Here is a 20,964-nt window from a genome sequence, read left to right as displayed (position 1 = left end):
GAGCGGGTCCTACTGGATGTTTACGTGTTGTGATTCCTGACGACATGCTTTATTGACTCTCTTGTGCAATGCAAACAGTAATATGTAGTTGTCAGTGTATGAACTGAACTAACATTCCTTTGATGCGTGGCTTTTATCAATCTTTTCAATTCGTCGTGGATGTATCATCGAAAGCGAGCTTGGGAATTGTGTGGCTGTGTGCCAAGACTCCACGTATTGATCTCAACCTTGCAAGCGAAGAGGCGTGCCTCGTAGTGTTTAGTGAAAAACAACATTGGCATAATACTCGGTCAAGATGAATGCATCGCAGAGAGAAGAGGAAGACTGGATCTACCTCAACCATTGTATAGAAGACCGAGATGTGGGAGCTATCAAACAGTGGTTCGAACCCGGGAACCATCGGGACAGGACGAAACTTCAGTTGTTTACAAACGTGCGTAACCCCGTTTCTCTTGCTGCTGTGGGTGGGGACGAAGAAATATTTGATCTTCTGGTGAGCCAAGGATTCGACCCCCTCACTCCTGATCTGTTGGACGGGGTGTGGCAAAGGAAACCAATACACCTCGCGGTCTCGTCGGGTCATGGTAACCTAGCAACGAAGCTTTTGACAGACTATGGGGTAAATGTTGAAAGCCGTGACGAAACGGGACGGACGCCGTTACACTGGGCAGCAATAACGGGACAAGTGGAGTTGACGAGGAAGCTGTTGGCGTTCGGGGCGTGTGTCAACGCAGCTGAAGGCGACAGCTCAACACCTCTGCATTACGCAGCTGAAGCAGGTAATGGAGGCGTCTGTAAAATACTCATGTCTAACAGCGCTGATGTCAATCTCAAGGACAATAAGGGGTTATCTCCCTTGCATTATGCTGTGCGGTCGCAACCTCCCTCTGTCCACGTTCCGTCCAGTGCGGTGGCAAACCACGAAAGTCTGTGCTGAGGTTATCTACGGACTCCAAGACATTATTTCATTAACTGTGTATATACGGCTGGGTACCCTGTGTAACAAACACAACTCATTCATATCACCGATTAACATTCACAGGTCATTAGAACGCCAAACTGTTAATGAAGTCATTTTGACATGTTGGTACACATCTGTTTTTTTTATTTCTCAAGTAACCATCATTATATATAATTGTACAATTGTTTACATCTTACAATGCACAATAATAATATCTCGTTTTGTACGTTGTACAAAAATAAATATTTTATAGGGTCACGAACATTGTTGTTTTTTATAGATTTAAGTAATTTAAAAATATCACTATAGGTCAATTGAGGTCTTTTCTTGTACACGTGTACTACACTCTAAACTTTGTTATGCTTTCCGTAAAGGCGACTATGCTTGTCGTAAGAGGCGACTGACGGGGTCGTGTGGTCAGGATCGCTGACTTGGTTGATGCATGTCATCGTATCCGAATTGCGTTCTATATCGATGCTCATTATGTCTATCACTTGATTGTCCGGTCCAGACTCGATTATGTACAGACCGCCGTCATAAAGCTGGAATATTGCTGAGTGCGGCGTTAAACAACAACCAAAAAAGAAACAATATTCTAACAGTCGATTGTATCTACATTATCGGTGCACTACTCTTCTACCAGTACCAAGCAGTCTGTTCTCGTGCACCTAGCTGAGGGTTCCGGGACAAGTCTTCAATGCCATATGCGTTTCGTGAAGAGTGGACTCAACCCAGGACCAAGGTTTACAATGAATCAACAGCCGGGTGTGTGTTATTGTTTGTGTTGTTTTGTTTGTTGTTTTGACGCCGCACTCAGCGATATTCTCAGTTATATGACGCCGTTATGTGAATAAATGAGACAATCCAGTGACTGATATCATGAGCATCGGTCTACGCAATTGGGATGCGGCAACATACATCAACAAGTCAACGAGCTTGACCACCCGATCCCTTGGGATCTGTGATGGTCTTCGGAGGAGCAATACGGCAAATATGGACCTTGTGTGAATTATATTGACAATAGGTGCTGAGTCAGGGTCCAGCCAAGAGAATATAATTCCTGACTGATCGAGGTAACGTCGGCCGAGGAAGGAATACCACTATCCTACTACAAACCTATGCATTTGCTCTCAGGGCGTTGTCACCGTTGTCAAGGCCTTTTGCACTTTTCTCAGTTTTTACTTGTACATGTTTCCGTGTTTCCTCAGGTGGACAATTGACTTGCCATTGCATGTGTTTATGGCAGGTGACACCGATGTGGCAGGATACGCTCACCTTGTCACGAACACCTGGTAACAGTACTATTTGATAGTGATTCCTTAACACACGCTTATGATATAGTCGGAATCGTACAATAGACTGTTTCGTCGTTTTATGTATGATGATCGAAATTGTTTTGGGGTAGCGTTTATTATGAACAGATAAGTTCTAAAACTTTACCCAGTGTTTTTCCAAACATTATCCTTGATGATATGTGTATTTGCTACGTACTGACATTTACCTTCAGACAATCATATGCCACCAATACGTGTACATAAAAGCCACAAATCCATTGCCATAATCATATTATTATTTTTTATTAAGAATAACTGAAACATTCAATCTGAAACATCAAGAACAAAAGAAACAGTTCTACATGATTACAGAAATATTGATATGTAACAATGCCATTGTTTGCATCGTATCAGATGATTTTCTCTGACAATACGTTCTAGCATATAAGCAAAGAAATGACAAATCGCATCGGTGAATACATTGCCTTCGATACCGCATCCGTGGTCAAGTGGCAGAGCAGAAGGTCGGGAATTCGAAGCATGCCTTCAGATAACAAACATATTAAAAATATATACCACATACATGAGAAAATCATATCATTTAAGTTATAATGGTTACAAACAGATTTGAAACAGATGTCATAAGCTTGACCTTCATGATAGAGGGCAGAAATATTTCTCATATCATTGTCTCTCCAGCACCAACTTGAATCCAGTTTTCTCTCTGTTTGCATTGTACACTGGTTCCAGTCTGATGCCGTAGTTTCCAATATCCGGTTCTTCAATCCCCAACTCGCCAATTGTTTTAGTATCCTCTAATTCGGTTCCATCAAAGACAAACTTTAACTTTTCAAGTGGAGTATCAATCTGCTCGGATATCGACTTCCTCAGAGTCTTCACTGTTGTTTCCATGCGTAACGATCTATGTATCATCACTTCTCCACGGTCAGTCTTCGAAATCCAACGTCGTGGTCCCAAACCTCCGACTCTACCATAATGATCATCGGGTGTAGCCACAATCGTACTTCCATCTTATATATCGCAATCATCAAAGGTCATGTTGAGATTCAGTTCTTCGACATTGTGAAAAAGAAAGTAGTAAGTGCTGTTTGTCTTCTCTTGTAGGTCCATCATCAGTGTGTTTAGGGAATCCTTCCTGTTCACTTTCAGGTCATAGTTGAGTTCTCTGCCATTTATCTCATATACGTGCACGTGGATGAGCATATTTCTATAGAAAAGATGTGACAACGAGATTACTGAAGAGTATCAGAACGAAATACATATTTTGTTTTATTTTGAGCAAAAACTTAAGGTCAAATTATTTTAAAAGCATTTTCTGCAACATTATATTTTTATATACATTCTAAAATATCAAATTACTAGTCTCAAATAGTATTTAACACATCAATATCATTTTTGCAGTACCTGCTCGACGTGATAACTGTAAAGCTGACATTTAAATTTTTTTAGTGAAGTGTATAGCCTTCGCGGCAACCTTTCCTTCTGCAGAACCACTTGACATATGACTTTGGGGGGTGGTCATACACCTTCTGCATGTTACAATGATGCAGTAAGGTTTTCAAGTTTGAATTACCAAGATGGCCAATAAATTCAGATCTTGTTGTTCGATACCTCTGCGTTGTTATATTTTTTGTTAAAAAAATGTTGTAATTGTATCACATTGTATCTGTGAGACTCAGTAGAAGTTCTTTGCATTGTGTTTTAACAATGGTTATTTGTCGATAATGTTGTACTGTTTGATGTAAGCAGGGGTGTGAAAGTTACTCAATTTAGATACTTTTGGAGTCATCCAGCATGGGTATTTATATCATGTATAAGGGAGCGAGAAATTGCCTCTCTTATCTCAAAATTACATCTCACATTACATCAAGCATCAAGATCATTGTTTTCACTCTGGATATCCAGCCTTGGCCTGTTTTTGAAGCTTGCCCACTGTTGCTGCTAGGGGCACTGTCATATTATTTATAGCGTCATTGTAATTGTACTGCCATTGAAATTTGTACTGCTACTCTGTTGTGTAATACATTTATAATTGCTGTGCAGTAATTTGTATTAAATTGTATACCTAGTAAATTATGTAATACAATTGTTAATTGTATACCATTTATTTGTTGTTTGTTCGTTTCACACTAAGTTCTTTAATGTATAGATTTCTGGGTTAACTTGTTTCTATTTGGAAGTCGACAAGTAACAACGTGAAGACATGGCTCAAGCTGGGCCCGGCCTCTTCATATCACAGCTTGTGTTCGATTTCAAAACCCTGGGCGACCCAGGTGAACCCGTGTTGATCAATATATTAATAACCCAAATTAACCTTGGTTTATCAGTACTTGCGTTCAATTTCAAAACCCTGGACATATAGCGTGTCGACCAAGGTATTACCCAAGTTAACCTTGGCTGACCAGCGTTAGCACATGTTAACATTGACGTCATTCTTCGGTTGACCTAAATTGTCCATACCTACTGAACCCCTAGGGTGCGGTACACTTGTTAGCAGCCTCCTTAAAGCTAATTTGTTTCATTTATTGATTCAATCATCAATAAAAGCATTTTTATGAATATAATAAAATTGGTATTGATTTTATATATGTATGTTATATTTATTCCAAGATGCGCCTGGGACATTTAACTTTCGACTGTAGACATAAATTCAAATGTACTTTAATTAGAATCAATTATGCATGTTTGGAGTCAAGCATTGAATCTCTTGTTAACTTCTTTCATAACAATACTATACGTTTTAGCAGTATCACTCGGGGTACATGTCGTTTTATGCGTCCCGTGTTTTATACCAAGAGCTGTAATATAATTCAAACAAATTCAAAATTGACAGAAAACAACTGTTCAATCGAGCTTGGCTCAACTTGTCTTTCACGGACTCCGTAAAAAGTGTGCGCCTTTTTGCTTCGATGCCGAGTAAAAGGGATTTATTCTCTCTCCCAGAAATCCACGTGCAGCCTGTCATGTTGTGACGGGGTTTAAGTGATTTGTTCTCCCGCTGAGAAACGTTTTTTTCCAAAGCGGGATACATCATAGTTTATCAAGATCACGTGAACCAATCAGATTTCATCATTCTGACATGGAGGTATGATAAACATGGTTGTTGTTTTGGCCTGCCATTTTGTATCGTATCTAGGATTGCACCTTATGCGTTTTATTTCGGGTACTCCTTGATTAACACTGGTTGCAAGAAATGTAACCCCGACTGACTCGTGTCGCTCAAGAATTAATGATCAAATGCACGTAAAATACCATTATGATAAGAAACAAAACATCTTAAACTCTCAGCATTGCATGTGCATCAACCTAACTCTCCTATATATTGATGCATGGAGCTCAGATGTAATCCAGGGCAATCAGGAAAGAGCAGGAAACAGCTTCTCGGGCATAATTACCTGGGATTATTTTCATATTTACTGTTCATAATAAAGGTACGAAATTGTTGTCAGGTGAATTAAATACGAAATGGTCATGAAATATCCGGGAAAACATTTTCAACTCTTGCTCTACCCAAACTAAGTATAAACATTGCATTTTGTCAAATTACCCACTAGTTATAACATCTGTACGCGTAAGTATAACCAAAGACAAAAAAATCTAATTACATATATATTACGAACACGCCTTCGTTCTTATCTTACAACCTGAAGATGAGCCACAATAATACAGTCGACCTACCTTGAGGATTCAACACCACAAAGTTTACGGACACGTCTCAATATAATGTGACAAGATCCAGTTGCAAGATATACCGTCACAAGATATGCCCCGTGATATGCCAGGGTCCACCAGGTTAAGCGTTGATATATTTTAGTAAGCTCCTTTCAGGGATTTTATTATCTCTACATAGTCTATTATAATGTGGTTGAATAAACCGAGCGGTGTTAATGAGTTTTCAATAACTTATATCTTGCGGCGGCGCATTTTATGGCAAGAACAAGTTTAAGAACTCATTTTTATTTTCAGTATAGTTGTATATGTATTTCTTTTTCGGTTTTAACTTAATTAATGAGGATAAAGGGATTATACATGGACATGTGCGTGTGCATCATCATCATCATCATAATGCTGCTGCTGATGATGATAATAATAATCATCATCATCATAATCATAATGACAATCTGTGAAGCATGTCAATACTCACGAAGAAAACAAGGCATTCCACAGTTTTCGTGAACATCCCAAGGATGTGGGACAATATCTCAATGTCAGTGTTGATTTTGTTAATGTTTCTGTACTGCTGGACGGTACAGAAATGAGTGTCAACCAAGCGAAGTGCCATATCAAGTCGGCCCAGACTCAGTTTTTCAGTTTGTGTTGAGAAGATCAGCAGCCCTACAGAGTCCTTCGCTTGGATGAGGTCGGCTGGCCTGAAAAGTGAAACAGAAGGCTTTCTGTTTGCTGCTCAGGACCAGTCACTTCCCACCCGAAACCGTCAATGTGTGAATATGAATTGTAGATTATGTAATGAATTTAATGAGACTGTCCAACACATTGTCAGTGGATGCCCAGCCTTGGCACAGACACAGTATCTTAAGCGACATGATGGACAGTCCATCCACGGTACGACCCGGAATATGTAGAGGGCGTCGTGGAAAAATGATATATACAAAATTCTTTGGAATAGGCCCGTATACAGCCTCAGACGTATCCGGGCCAACAAACCTGATCTTGTCCCTTTTGATAAATCTAATGCTATCATACATATTATTGAATTTTGTCTCTTTTGACACTAATGTGATTGACAAGATTCAGGAAAAAACATGGCAAATATGCAGACCTCGCTTTTGAAATGTCACGCTTGCATCCAAAGTTCCAAGTTGTCCGACTCCCGATTGTTCTCGGTGCCTTAGGTATGGTAACTCCCAATCTGTTGACTGACATTGGGAGAGTACCCGGGTTTACTACCAGGAATACAGATCTTCTGATAATCTGGGTAATGCGGAAGGCTGCAGTGTTGGGGAGTCTTCACATTCTCCGAAAAGTTCTGGGTGGTTTTGACTAGGTTGCGTTTCCTTGGAGAAGTCCCATTCGCTGTCTGGGCTGCAACTGACTAGAGGGGGCAAGGGCTGATGATGGCAGACAATAGATCCCACCACCCTCGTTCTTCCCTCAATCGCTTATATTTACCAATCATAATGGGAGGGCGTGGTTTGATTAATGTTGGGTCTCTTCATGATAGAATTGTTTTGTGCACTTTTGCACACAATTATTTGCCTAATGATCCTCTTGTGAAGCATGTCAAGACTCGCGAAGAAAACAAGGCATTCCACAGTTTTCGTAAACGAGCCAAGGATGTGGGACAATATCTCAATGTCAGTGTTGATATGGTTTATGGTTCTGTACTGCTGGATGGTACAGAAATGAGTGTCAACCAAGCGAAGTGCCATATCAAATCTGCCCAGACTGTTTTTCAAAGAGAGGCTATCTGAACGACTACTGCATCGAGTTTGCCTGGGTAACGCTTCCTGGGAGAAGTCTGGGCTGCGTGTAGAGGGGGCAAGGGCCCTGAGCTGATGATGAGCCTAACCAGCCTGACGGTGCCAGGATCACCCAAGCCCTCTTTGCAGCATTTTTTATTTTAATCCGTACATATTAATAATGGCTTTGTATAGCACCCACGCTGGGGCTGTGCCTGTAATTCCTAAATGATGTCCATGCCTTTGTAGCAATATACCATGGTCGATGGTTTCGAAAGCAGCTGACAGATCTAGCAGAACTAGAAAAACAATCTCCTGTCTGTCCATGGACGTGAGAATATCGTTCTGTGCTCTTAAGAGAGCAGTTTCGGTGCTTTGGTTAGACTTGTAGGCAGATTGGAACACTTCGCCCAGGTTATGATGGTTAATGTGTTGCTGGAGTCGTGGCAACATTATCTTCTCAAGAATTTTCCAGAGAAATGGGAGATTTGAGATGGACCTGTAGATGGAGATGATGGTTTCGTCAAGGGACGGCTTTTTCGGGAGTGATGTTATAATCAATTACATGTACTTACTTAACAGATACACCAGGAAATGAATCTAAATGAGCGCCATCGAAAGATTGGTCAAAAACAAGTGCATCTGCCGTTTCAGGGTTGCTTGGTGATATGAGCGAGTGAGTTTGGTTTTACGCCACAATATCACGGCGGGGGACACCAGAAATGGGCTTCACACATTGTACCCATGTCGGGATTCGAACCTGGGTCTTCGGCGTGACGAGCGAACGCTTTAACCACTAGGCTACCCGACCGCCCCTTGCTGATATGATAGCTCTGAGACTCTTGACTTTGTGTATGAAGAACCGTGCCAGCGAGTCAGCCTGATGTTTGGACTCTTTGGTTTTCATAGCTCAAAGATCAATCAGACGTTTTGTGATTTGCATAAGTTGTCAAGTGTTGTTTTTATTTTCCGAGATTGTGCTCGTAATTTGATTCAATTTTGCAGCCTTCATGAGTATGTCGGTCTGATTTCTCCATTTTTGAAAATTCTGTCTGTGAACTTCTTGAAGCCTCTTGTATTTCCTTTGTCATACAAATGGAGTTGGATCTAATGATGAGTGTGTGCATATGTATAAAATACATGACATCAATACAACAACAAAACTCAGTCCATGTATTCATACCTAATTTACTACAAGTTATGTACATTTTTACAACACTGAAAATGTCAATAAATGTCCAGATACAAAAGAACATGACCAAGTTATGGCAGAGTAAAAGATTAGCACAAGAGTAGAAATACCCATATGACCCTCAGGTACTTCATGACATACAACTAGGCTTATAAACACACTTCCTGAATTAGTGATCATATTAAGGTAAGAAAATATTGATGAAACATTTCATGAGACTTTTGAAGGGACAAAATCAGTGAAAAGAGTTGAAGTTTGAGAGTCAAGCTAAGAATACTACAACTAGTGAACACTGACTGGGTAATGGCACAAATGTACAGACTATTTTATTTTTGAACAAGCTTACCAGCAAGCACTTTGTTTCTTAAAATCACTGAACCAAGATTCATGATGTTGTGATACTCTTGTCATCATTCCTTTACTAGTTTCATTCAAAATGACCTGATGGCCACAATATACTACGCACCATGTTGAAGGGCATCCTAATAACTTTGAAACAAGAGTATGGCATGACATGGCATCTTCAATGAACAAATCATATTTGAGTCATGGGATTCTAAACCTCACAATCTGATACAGAAGCACCCATGCTCTCTTCAGCTACTACCAACACCAAAGTGACATCTATAATTATACAAAGTATACTCACCATACTCACCAACAAAAGAAATGCAAATACCATACATGTTGGTTAATATATGAAGACTTATTCATGTTCAAGAGATATAAGATTGGTTTGATGCACAAACGAACATACTGGTATGTTGTGTGAACTGACACTCATGACATCATAGATCCATGACATGAGATGCACCATTTATCTCGTGCAGGATAAGCGTGTAAAGGTTGGAAATCACGCACAGCATATCGTGATAAGAATATAGACACTCTGTGATAACACTCATTACATGGTACACGTGAGAAACTTTCCTTCTTAACGTACATACTTCTTCATATGTTTCTATAGTTCATGTTTCTTTTGGCAGTGAGTATATTACATGTAAAGGGCTGCAGGATTAATACACAATCACATGACTGCTGACACAACATATTTACAAAACAGCTAGATAAACATAAAAAATGTATTGTTTTATGTACAATAACTTTGCCAATACTTATATATATATTTTGTAAAAAATCAGTTTCACCACAGTTGAGTCCCTTCAATGACGAATGAACTAAGCACATTGCACTGAGTCATCAGTATCTGCACAAGCCGGTCAATGTTCATTGTGTATAGATTCACTCTGTATAATCATCTTCATGTGTTATTGACATGACATGAGTGAGTGAGTTGGGTTTAACGTCGCTTTTAACAGTATTCCAGTTATATCACAGCGTGTCAGCTTAATGTGGGAGGAAAGCCCGAAGTGATGCAGGTCCCAGACGTTTACCACTTCGGTCTATCCCACGAGCACGGGTATGGTGCTGACAAACCTAGAAACAATCGGGGCAAACCGGGATTCGAGCCCACAATCAAAGACGACTTTATCTTAAAACCAGATCATCATCTGAGTATTTACAATGTCTGTGTGACACCACACCCCTTGTTATAGCGTGAATAATCGCGATAACCATGGCCGTCCGAAAACATATGATGTCCGAAATCCTACGATCAGACGATACTCCTGTACACCCTGCCATAGACGCACATGACTCATAATACATATTCAAGGCTCCAAGCTCCAACACATTCAGCTCACGGTAAAGTCCTGTTCCATATGGTCCTCCTTCAGTATATACCCCATGCCCCCTGTAAATACCCCTCACCATAAGCTTGTTGCAAGGACCTCCACACAATCCTCCACAACAAACTGTCATACCGTATTCGACGTAATAAGCGCCCCGCTCTAATAAGCGCCCACAGTGATATTTGGTAATATATTGGCCAGTGAACAATCCAAATTAGCACCCCTTCCGATAGATCAGTGTACACAACACTTATTTATTCACATATAATACGAACTCGTTTGTTATATGCACCCTAATTATGGGCAATTAAATTCCGAAAATATGTATCTCTCGTATATATATATAAACATTTCAGGCTGTCAGTATAAACCACGAAATTTATCTTTCGACTATGTTTTTTTTCCACCAAAATAATAGTCTAATAAGAGCCCCCTATTTCTAATTTTGAGAGTGCCCTGGGCGCTTATTATGTCAAATACGGTAATAGAAAAAAAACTAAACTTACGATCACACCAGGTGACCACTTAATTGGAAATGTTTGTTTGATTGAAATGTTATGATCACACTCGTATTGTTGAACCCGTCTTCATCAGCGTCACACTGGAAGCGTGGAGTGGGTTCGTGGGGAACACTTTGATAGGCATGTCCCACACCATCGTCTCAACGTTCATAGTCGGAGGACCTCGCCATGTGGAGCCGTCGTCAGTCTTCGCCATCTCCACCTCCTCAACCGGGTCACACGATGTCACAAACTCGAAGTGTAATCTCCATCGCAGACACACTGGCACACAGAGACAGATCATGGATTATTTGTTTTAGCAAGTTGGACAAGCGTTTATTGTATCAGTATTCATTATCATTTGAATAACACAAATTTCTTATTATTTGAATAACAAACATTGTTGACAATGGTTTACAAAACAACCATCAACAACTTAGTTGTTATTCAAAATTAAAGATACACTAAAACCTCAATCATTGCAATACATACTTTTGAATCTGAAATCGATTTATCATCCTTCTAAGTTACTACAGCAATGCTAGAATGTTCTATATCATTACTTTGTGAAACACATGAATGGATGTGTTGCTGATCATAATCATAACTAATATCGGAATTGATCCCAATAACAGCAAAATCCTGGTCCAACAAAGGGACACAACTCTGCACAGTGAATTGCTGCATCTTGGTCCACTGAACCACACATATTCCCCAATTCCTCTGGATCACCCGTATTCCCCATGTCAGCTGGACCACCCATATTTCCCCGGTCCACTGGACCACCATATTCCCCAAGTCCACTGGACCACCGTATTCTCAAAATCTACCCGTATTCCTCAAGTCCACTGGACCACCTGTATTCCCCAAGACAACTGGACCATCCGTATTCCTCGAGTCCACTTGACCACCTGTATTCCCCAAGTCAACTGGACCACCCATATTCCCCAAGTCCACTGTACCACCTGTATTCCCCAGGTCAGCTGGACCACCTGTATTTCCCAAGTCCACAAGACCACCATATTCCCCAAGTCCACCCGTATTCCCCAAGCGAACTGAACCACCTGTATTCCCCAAGTCCACCTGTATTCCCCAAGTCAACTGGACCAACCATATTTCCCAAGAAAAAGACTGCTGCCATAATGTAATCTGTATGATTGCACCTGCATCTCACCTATATCTGTTATGAACCCTGGCGATGCTGTGAGAGGAAGTGGAATTGTGATATTTGTTCTGAGTGTGTGGAGACACATCTCCTGGTGCTTGACATAAGATGTAATGGCTGTCCCTTGGCTGGGTTTCCTGCGACACTCCTCTGCAATTTGTTCCTCACTCTGGAGTGTGACCGAGTACTACAAGAAGAGATCAACCATTGTTTCTACAATTTATTACATGACTCGGTAAGTGATGTGGTTCTGACTACCAAACAACCTAACTCGAAGGTATCCGAAATCACCCATTGTTTCTCAGTGGTATCCACTGGTCAAAACAAAGTAGAGAGATATGATAAACACAATGATGTATCAGCAGTATCTCAGGGGGCAAATATTGCTCATGCTTAAGGATTAACTAAAGATGCTATAATCAAGGTTGATCACAATTTGTAGTCACATATTCTCTTCCAACTAATTATGTTTGGCTTAGCACCCCCTCAACGACATTTTGGCCTTTCAAAGTTTGATGTGTCAGCTGAGAGTGTTTCAGTCCATACAGCCTGGTGCTAACTGATTTATACCACAGGGATTGACGCAAAACTGAGAACCAAAGCTCACTCCCCTCTCATCCAAATCGAATTGTCTGACCTCCAAGCAGTGCTAGGAATAATGGATATAACACATCCTACTGGTTTAAAGGACAAATAAGCTGGAATGAATAAACTGGAAAGCAGATAAATCAAGCTGGGCTACTAAAATACACAAGTAATATGTTCACACCAATCAGCTCTATACAACCATTAGAGCTAATGTCTATCATCACAATTACAGAGCAAGTGACAAACGAGGTCTTAGCTCACCTGCACACAGGGAACTGTGCCATCAGAGAAGTCGAATATCCCCACTATGTCCTCCCCTAGTTTGTAGGCTTGCTTGAACAACAGAAACTTGGCCACACGTCCCCTCGCATTGGTAATGTTGTAGGAATCTGGAAGACAAGCACCGGGGGTAGTACATCTGATCCTGCTGTCAATGCATTGGGAATGGCTATGTGCTGACTGCTGATGGCTTTACATTTGTGACAAGTTAAACTAGCTATAGTTGACTTTGGTACCATGTCTTAATATACACTGTTATGACATATAACAGGTACAACAGTGAAAAACACACATAACATCACAACTCATAGTTCACACATTATCATTTACTATCAGAACACATTCACAAGTTTACATCTACTGCAGGTTGTAACACTACTTCCATAAATCTCCCACTTTCCCTCCAGTAATCTACTGATCCAAGGAAATGGAAGCTGTGTGAAACTAGTGTTCAGGTTTAACACCGCTTTTAACAGTATTCAAGTTTCAGCTTACTTTGGAATGAAAGCCCAAAGTGATGCAGGTCTCAGACGTTAACCACTTTGGTGAAAGCCATGAGCATGGGTATGGTGCAGACAAACCTAAAAACATTATTGGAGTGAATCGGGATTCAAACCAACAGTCATAATTTTCTGGCCTGCCCAATTGCCCAAGGGAGGCAACTCTGCACAGTTAATGTGCCCTGTGTTGAGTTAGATATGTCGAATACAGCTGGGAAATAAGAACTGTGGGAAGGTAAAGATGCTCACAAACTATAGTTTTTGTATGAACACATTAATTATTAACTTATAACATTAGGGTAATGAAATGGACCTCATTACTCTCAGTGTAATTTTTTAACACTACAATTTAGTTAGTTCGTACAACAAGCAATGGACTGTGGGGGTCCAAACATAGCCTGGTTCTACAAAGAGTGTACATCTCAAGGAGCAACATGTGTCTTCCGTGCTGACATACTACAAGTTTGAGTCTATTGCTCCTTCCCCTACAGCCGCGAATAGCTGACAATTGCTGATGTGGTGTAAAACACGATTCATTAATTCATTCCCCTACTGTGGCCTGCACTGCTACATACGTGGGGCTTTCCTTGCTGTGACGGTTGAAAGGACCTGCAGTGCGATGTCCAGTACAGAGTTCTCCTTCTGTTGGTTGTTGAGGAAGGGGTTACTCGGTGCATACTCTTCAGACTCATTATATACGCTGATGTCATTTAAACCTGCAATAAACACCAATATTTACCTCTGACAATAAACCCAGGAACAAACCAACATCTTCCCAAGGCACTGGTTTCTGGATCAATCACACTGCTGTAGGAAGCACATAAGATGTTCCCCAATTTTGAGATCTTTACACCTCTTGTTTCTGACTTTGGCATATGTGTTGATTTATCTATTATTTTATCTTAAATTCTGGCAAAAATATATAGAAACTTTATCATGTTTATATCTAAAAAAACATTTGAAGAAGAAAAATTGTGAAAAACTAAGATTTGTATTTCCTCTGAAATTTAAAGTTGGAATACATCCAAGGATGGCAACACATGTCATTTCATGCCTTGAGTCTGTATATTCAGCCCTACTCACCATAGAGAACCATCACTCTGAAGGGGATTCTCAACATCTTGGTCACGTTCTCCAGGCGCTGTGTCCCAATGATCACCTTGTACGAGTATTTCACCGCCTGTCCGCGGAATGATGGAGGTGCATCGGTGGGAATGGCATCTTGGAAAGTGACTGAAATTGAATAACGAACCCATGCACTTGAACATCCATAGTACTTTTCACAATGGTGTCAAGGTATTTATGTTTCAGTGACGCTAATAATACGACTCAAAAGAAGTTAAAGAATGCTTGATTTGTTCATATGACTATAGTTAATCTGTCTTGGCTGATGGGTATTGCAACATACAGGCTTCCAATCGTAGATGTTCTTTAACTTGTTTAAGTAGTATATATCACGTAGGAATGTTTCTGGGCATTTTCAGTGGATGTTACAGAGACCCAAATTTAAGACAAATGTCAGAAATAAGGCAAAATGAATGTAAATTGACCAGTTCCGGTCATCATAACCCTAAATGATGTTGTAGCCTTGCAGCCAAAGTGTACTTCACAAACAACAGGTCCAAACAGAGAAAAGGGCTTTCATTGTCCTACAATATTTCATTGAAGGCAATGTCAAAATATCTCTCAATTCTTAGGAAAATCCCAATAATCCCAAATGGACCAAATAATGTATTATCAAGCTTTGTCCATGTTGTCTGGCAAAGACAGAGACTGAAACCATAGGTACATCCCTGCTCATACATTCTGATGTTAATATTACTTGAAAATGGAGCATTGCACAGCAGTGAGTTACCAAGGCTAGTGTTGCTATGAGGCACTGTCACTGACAGCCATTGACAACACTGTTCAATGTGGTATCAAACCCAGCCCTGTACATGGCAAGGGAAAGAACCCACTTACTGGGCTTACCGACTACCCCTGATATCAAGGAAGGTAAGTTTGGCTCTAAGTGTGTCATCATCCCCGGATAGTGTGGCTCATTGCTCATAATCACTGGATTGTCTTGTCCAGGCCTAATTATTGACAGCCTTCCTTCATACAGTTGGTATAGTGCTTAACGTACTGGTAGTTGTTTGTTGTTTAACGCAACATTCAGCACTGTATCAACTATATGATGGAAAGCTGTCAATGATCCGTCCTGGACAAGACAATCCAGTAATGATGGGCAACAATCCACACTGTCCGGGTATAATGACACAGTATGCGCCAAGTCACTAAACCGTGCCATCCAATCCATTTAGTAGTGGACCCCCACGGGGGTTGAAGATGAAGGAACTACCATAAACACAAGTAGCTCTACTCACATGACTTGGATTCTCCTCGCTGCAGTCTCAGGTCACAAAAGAGAATCTTTGGTTTCGTTGATAAAACTGTCAGCCCTCTTTCTCCTGTCACATGGAAACAATATTAGTGACCTCATATCCCTGGCCATTCATCCTATGAAAGGCTCTTCCGACCATGTCTACATACCTTTACTATTAAATATACACATTATTTAAGTTGACGAGCATGACCAAGGGATTTTCAATCTAAATATTTCTCAAAGCTGATATTATTATAGCTCCATTTATGATTGCTACCGAAACCAGAATGGAAAATGAGCCAGAATTATGACTGCAAAATGATCATTCCTTAGGTCAAAAAAGGGGAAATAGTTGTGTTTCAGGTAACCTGACTAACACATTGTTTCACTTACAACCCAAACGTTTTTATCTCAGCTGGAAGCAGCCATCACAAAACCCACATATAGAACAATGGGGGAAAAGGATGCGTCTACATATCATCATTGCTGTAGCTATATTGACCAACAAATTTGGAATATTGCAACCAACATGAGTTCTACACAAGCCGTATGTGTTAAGCATAAAAGAAATATACAGACTCGATCCTACCTACCGACCCACATCTGATGAGTCCATGTTACCTGAAACACTGGTATTTGTGTGTTCGGCCTAACGCAAACAGGTGCTGACCTTTAGTTGGCACAAATGACGTATCACATCCTGTGGTTGAAGCGTCCTCGGTGGACAGGTTCTGTGCTCGGGGGAGGAGGATCCGCGACTCACTCACTGTACACTGACAGATGATCTGGACACTTGCCCACGCCAGACTGCTCACATCACTGGAACAAGCAGTAGCCAATACACACCCTTCATCATCCTCGTCTTCATAAGGATGCAAGGGTGATATAATATAATAATAATAACCTATTTATATCGCGGATATTTCCACACCATTAATGTGCATGCTCAAAGCGCTATTATTACCCCGGTCACTAGATCAATGTGCACTCAACAATCATTCTCATCTCCCTGGGGAGTATGCAACCAAAGCTGCCTGTTAGGCGCTAGAAGGCTAATAACCACATTACCATCTTATCCTACGGGGTACCCATTCACAGCCAGGTGAACAGAGGCACATTTTGAACAAAGTCACTTGCCAAGGAGACACCACATGTGTAACATGTGCTTCAGTGAAGCCCTAGAAACTCACAGGAATCAAGCTGCCGAAATGCGGTCACTGATCCAAGGACTCTCCGCGACCGACATTGCTTAGCATCACCTGATTTGTGACCTGTGCGCTGTGCATAACACCACATGCCACCACGTTAGGGCTGGGAATGGTAACTCGGGTACTCGGGTCGGGTGCGTCCTGAGTAGGACCAGGGTAACGCAAAGGACTACTGGTTAGTCACATGATATATTGTTTAATGACAATAACTCACTATACTCAATGGTTATACTATATGTTGTTAATGTTCGCATTTCTTTCTGTCGATGCAAACATTCCTTTTGTGCCACACTTTTATATGTTTGAGTATAGATAAAGCTTCAGTCAACTTAAGTGTACCCATGATCTGAATGTTTGATACATGTATCTAAATAATCTTGGCCACGGCTGCAGTAAAACAATTCCCAATCAGGCATTCTGTTCCCAACTCTTGAGACCTGTAGTGGGTACACAGGTAGGGTCGGGTAATAGGGGGTCAGGTACCCGGGTAGTAACTTCAGACTCATCCCAGCCCTACACCGCGTCATGTGTATGTTTGACACATAACATGAAAACTTGACGCTTGACGTCATACTATGGTGTTTTTCAGTTTGGTTTTGGTATCTGCCCAAAATTTCACAAGGTGGAAAAAAATGTAACTTTGAAAAGTATTTTCTTGCTGTTGAATCTGTCAGCTAATTTCAATAATCAAAAACTCTCAAAGTTGGTGTAATAAAGTGTAAGAAGCAACCAACTGACATTTCATAATAAAATCTTTTCTCTTTTTCTCTGTTTGATTTCACAAAACCAACAATAAATGATAGATATAAAATCATGGTAATGAACTGACAAGAAAACTTATACCCAGTACCTTATTATTTTTTAACTTAAGAAATTAGTTTGCTGGGGTAGCCTAGTGGTTATCCCAGGATGCAGAGTTATTTTTCTGATTCTTTACAACCTCTGCAAAGTTAGGAATTGATGTTGCGCAGCACAAACTTGATTTGTAAAACAGAATTTCATGCAATCTTATTAAAATCAGATGTAAGTTCTCGTTGCCGCTAAACAAAGATCTGAGGACATCTCATTACGGGTCAAGTCAGAACAACCTTTCGCGAACTTTGACCGACCACTGAAACAAATAACAAGAAGTTGATATCAGCTATTGAGAAAGCAGCTTTCTCAAGTTTTACAGCACTCGTTTCAACCTGGCGACTTCCATTTCTGACTACGCTTAAAATATCGACCTTTAGTTCTCTATTAAAATTTTGAAAAGTGAACAAACTAACATACCGGAATGTCTAATATATTTTTGAGATTGTATGGCAGTGCCTCACACGTACTGTGCATTACCTTATCTGTTCAAATGTTTATCCCATGGAAGCGAGAGACAGACGATAATTTTGACGGAATCATTCGTACAGGAGGCAACTGGTGTTTGGAATACCCTGGTTTAACGTTTTCAAGGTAGCATGATTAGAAAACACATTCCGACTGTCACTTTCATGATCTGGTAAGTGACACTTTGATTGGTCGGATGAAAGGTTGTTCTGACGTGACCCGTAATGGGATGTCCTCAGATCTTTGTTTAACGATATCAAGAACTAAGATCTGATTTTAATGATTGGAATTTCATGCTTTTAAAATTATCTGTTTTCACTTGTTCATGGCAGGATTGATTAACTCTAAGTAATGTGACAGAATTGGGTCGTTAATAACTTCTTTAAAGTAGTTTATTGAAGTAGTATTGCAAAATAAGGCATGTCAATGAGCATAAAGTTGATATATTCTATTGCAAGAGCTTTGTTATTCAAAAAGACTTATTCCTTGATAAATCAAAAATTAACTCACGGTTCATTCTCTGATCTTGATCCAATATTTGTGAAGTAGATTTCACATTGAATTGTCTCCCCTGCTAAGAACACGGGACCCCTTGGGAGGCTCGCGCTCACCTCAATCATTCTGAAATAAGAACAAGAGTATCTGAGGAACAGAAGCTCACCTTAATTCAGTAATTGGGTATACAAAATTTGAGGGGTGAGGAAAACTTTTGCTAAATTGTCTATTTTGCAAAAAAAAACATGCTACCAAACACTTTGATACAACAGGTTTCTGTCATTTTCATGTTCTCTGAACATTTTGTGACACTTTTTAGTGATCATTTCTTTGTCTATGTTGACACGACAATAATGGCCACATAGTCACATTTCACCATCACATTTCGGTCTGTGACTTTAGGCTCTACTCCTAGTCTATTTCCTCATGGTCTTTTAAGAACAGCCGGTGCTAGTTAAGGTACTAAGTTTATAATAGCTGACAATAAAGCCAAAATTCAAGTTCAGGCAAGCAGACCCCATAGCTTACCTACAAAACAGGTTTCTCTGAATATTATCGCCGACTTATAGGAATATGAAAAATTGATGACAATCAGTTCTAGCTTACATAAAGATCACTATTAAGCTGCAAACAAAACATCCACCGTTTGATGGATAACTCATTTCGTATTTGCTATGTTTGCTGCAGTTTCGGATTCAGCTTAATAATTTCAGAGTTGGCATTACAGCAATTAAGTAGTTTTGTGACATGTATGTAGTTTGCACAAATGCTTGCCTTGAACGTCGAAGATATTAGGGTGTCTTGATGCAAACACTTCAAGTACAAATAATAAACATTACATGACATGAGTCACGGTATGATTCTTATTGCGACACTTAAATTGTGAGAAGCTGAGGATGGAGAGAGGGAATAGAAAGGAATATGACGCGCATTTGGGGAAGGGCAGGTGTGTGTGAAACATGTGAATGCAGGTACACAATCAGCATCCATCTCCATAAGAACAATATTGTGCAAGGGATTAGTAGCTAGCAACAAAATGTTGGATAGTAAATGTGTTCAGAGTAGTACACTGCTAGAATTTCTCTGCTAATGCATATATTGCCCATCAGGCTGGGGATTAGCTGTCAATCACTGGTTTGTCTGGTCCAGATTTGATTATTTACATAACGCCATTATATAGCTGGAATATTGCTGAGTGCAGCGTTAAACAACATGAAACAAACAACAGCAAACATTAGCTTCAACTTAACGATTAACATAGTTGTTTTAGATCAGTGATTTTGTTTTTGCATTTATTTATTTTGGGAGGACACTAGCCGAGAGCCGCAATGTAGGGTCATGTCTTGATTGTAGAACCCCATTGCGTCTCTCGAGATATGACACTACATCGTGATGTCGGGTCATGTCTTGACTGTAGGACCCCATTGCGTCTCTCGAGACATGACACTGACTACATCATGATGTCAGGTCATGTCTTGACTGTAGGACCGTCTAGGACACTTGCCTATCACGATCTGTTTTACACACTGTCGGAGTTTCAAGCCACTGATCATTCCAGTCAAAATAGGGAGATGAATGTTATTTTTAGATTTTAAATAGTTTATCAGAATAATCAGTATCTAATAAGTACCATAGTTAATGTACATGATGGATAGCATCCATGTAGATGTTCTGGCTTAGGAAGCCGAAGTTTGAACTAAGATTTATCAATATTCCACAATCATTGTCGAGTGACCATCAAAATAACGCCTTTGTTGGTGATATAATATTTATGCCACACATATTAAATATTATGGGATAGAGAAATGCATTGTACAACCTTGTGTCAAATATTCATACACACATCTGTCAAAGTTTTCCCAGATCTTTCCACGACAAAAGCTGTCTGCCTGTGTTGTGTGCTAAACGTCACCACTTCTAGGTGTCGTAACATGGTTTGTTGATTCAAAAATACGTTTTGAAACATTTAGATTAGATGTTCTATG

The 20,964-nt window shown here is 40.2% G+C and overlaps 2 protein-coding genes and 1 long non-coding RNA gene across 4 annotated transcripts; 1 reads left to right on the top strand and 2 right to left on the bottom strand.

The window, feature by feature from the left end:
• The first annotated feature begins 295 nt into the window (after nt 1-295).
• Nucleotides 296-937, top strand: LOC124134236 (CARD- and ANK-domain containing inflammasome adapter protein-like). The gene has a single exon (XM_046498958.2). The coding sequence runs from the start codon at nt 296-298 to the stop codon at nt 935-937; it is 642 nt and encodes a 213-aa protein (XP_046354914.1).
• A 1,585-nt stretch (nt 938-2,522) lies between these two features.
• On the bottom strand, nt 2,523-6,136 carry LOC124134192. The gene is made up of 2 exons (XR_006861068.2): nt 5,935-6,136; nt 2,523-3,463 (listed from the first exon to the last, which is right to left on the bottom strand). It is a non-coding gene; the product is annotated as an uncharacterized LOC124134192 (long non-coding RNA).
• Nucleotides 6,137-10,926: 4,790 nt separating this feature from the next.
• LOC124134193 (RAB6A-GEF complex partner protein 2-like) lies at nt 10,927-20,892 on the bottom strand. 2 transcript variants are annotated; one of them, XM_046498908.2, is made up of 9 exons: nt 20,823-20,892; nt 18,995-19,105; nt 16,627-16,775; nt 15,958-16,041; nt 14,675-14,824; nt 14,167-14,307; nt 13,074-13,201; nt 12,234-12,411; nt 10,927-11,341 (listed from the first exon to the last, which is right to left on the bottom strand). In XM_046498908.2, the coding sequence occupies exons 2-9, from the start codon at nt 19,102-19,104 to the stop codon at nt 11,121-11,123; spliced, it is 1,161 nt and encodes a 386-aa protein (XP_046354864.1). In that variant the 5' UTR covers nt 19,105; nt 20,823-20,892; the 3' UTR covers nt 10,927-11,120. The 2 variants fall into 2 exon arrangements, with proteins under 2 accessions (XP_046354864.1, XP_046354863.1); XM_046498907.2 differs by having other exon boundaries at nt 20,799-20,886.
• Between the last annotated feature and the right edge of the window lie 72 nt (nt 20,893-20,964).

Source organism: Haliotis rufescens, unplaced genomic scaffold (assembly GCF_023055435.1).
Source record: "Haliotis rufescens isolate VD_foot unplaced genomic scaffold, xgHalRufe1.0.p SCAF_1, whole genome shotgun sequence".
Classification (NCBI taxonomy): domain Eukaryota; kingdom Metazoa; phylum Mollusca; class Gastropoda; order Lepetellida; family Haliotidae; genus Haliotis; species Haliotis rufescens.
This window is presented reverse-complemented; position numbering and strand designations above follow the sequence as displayed.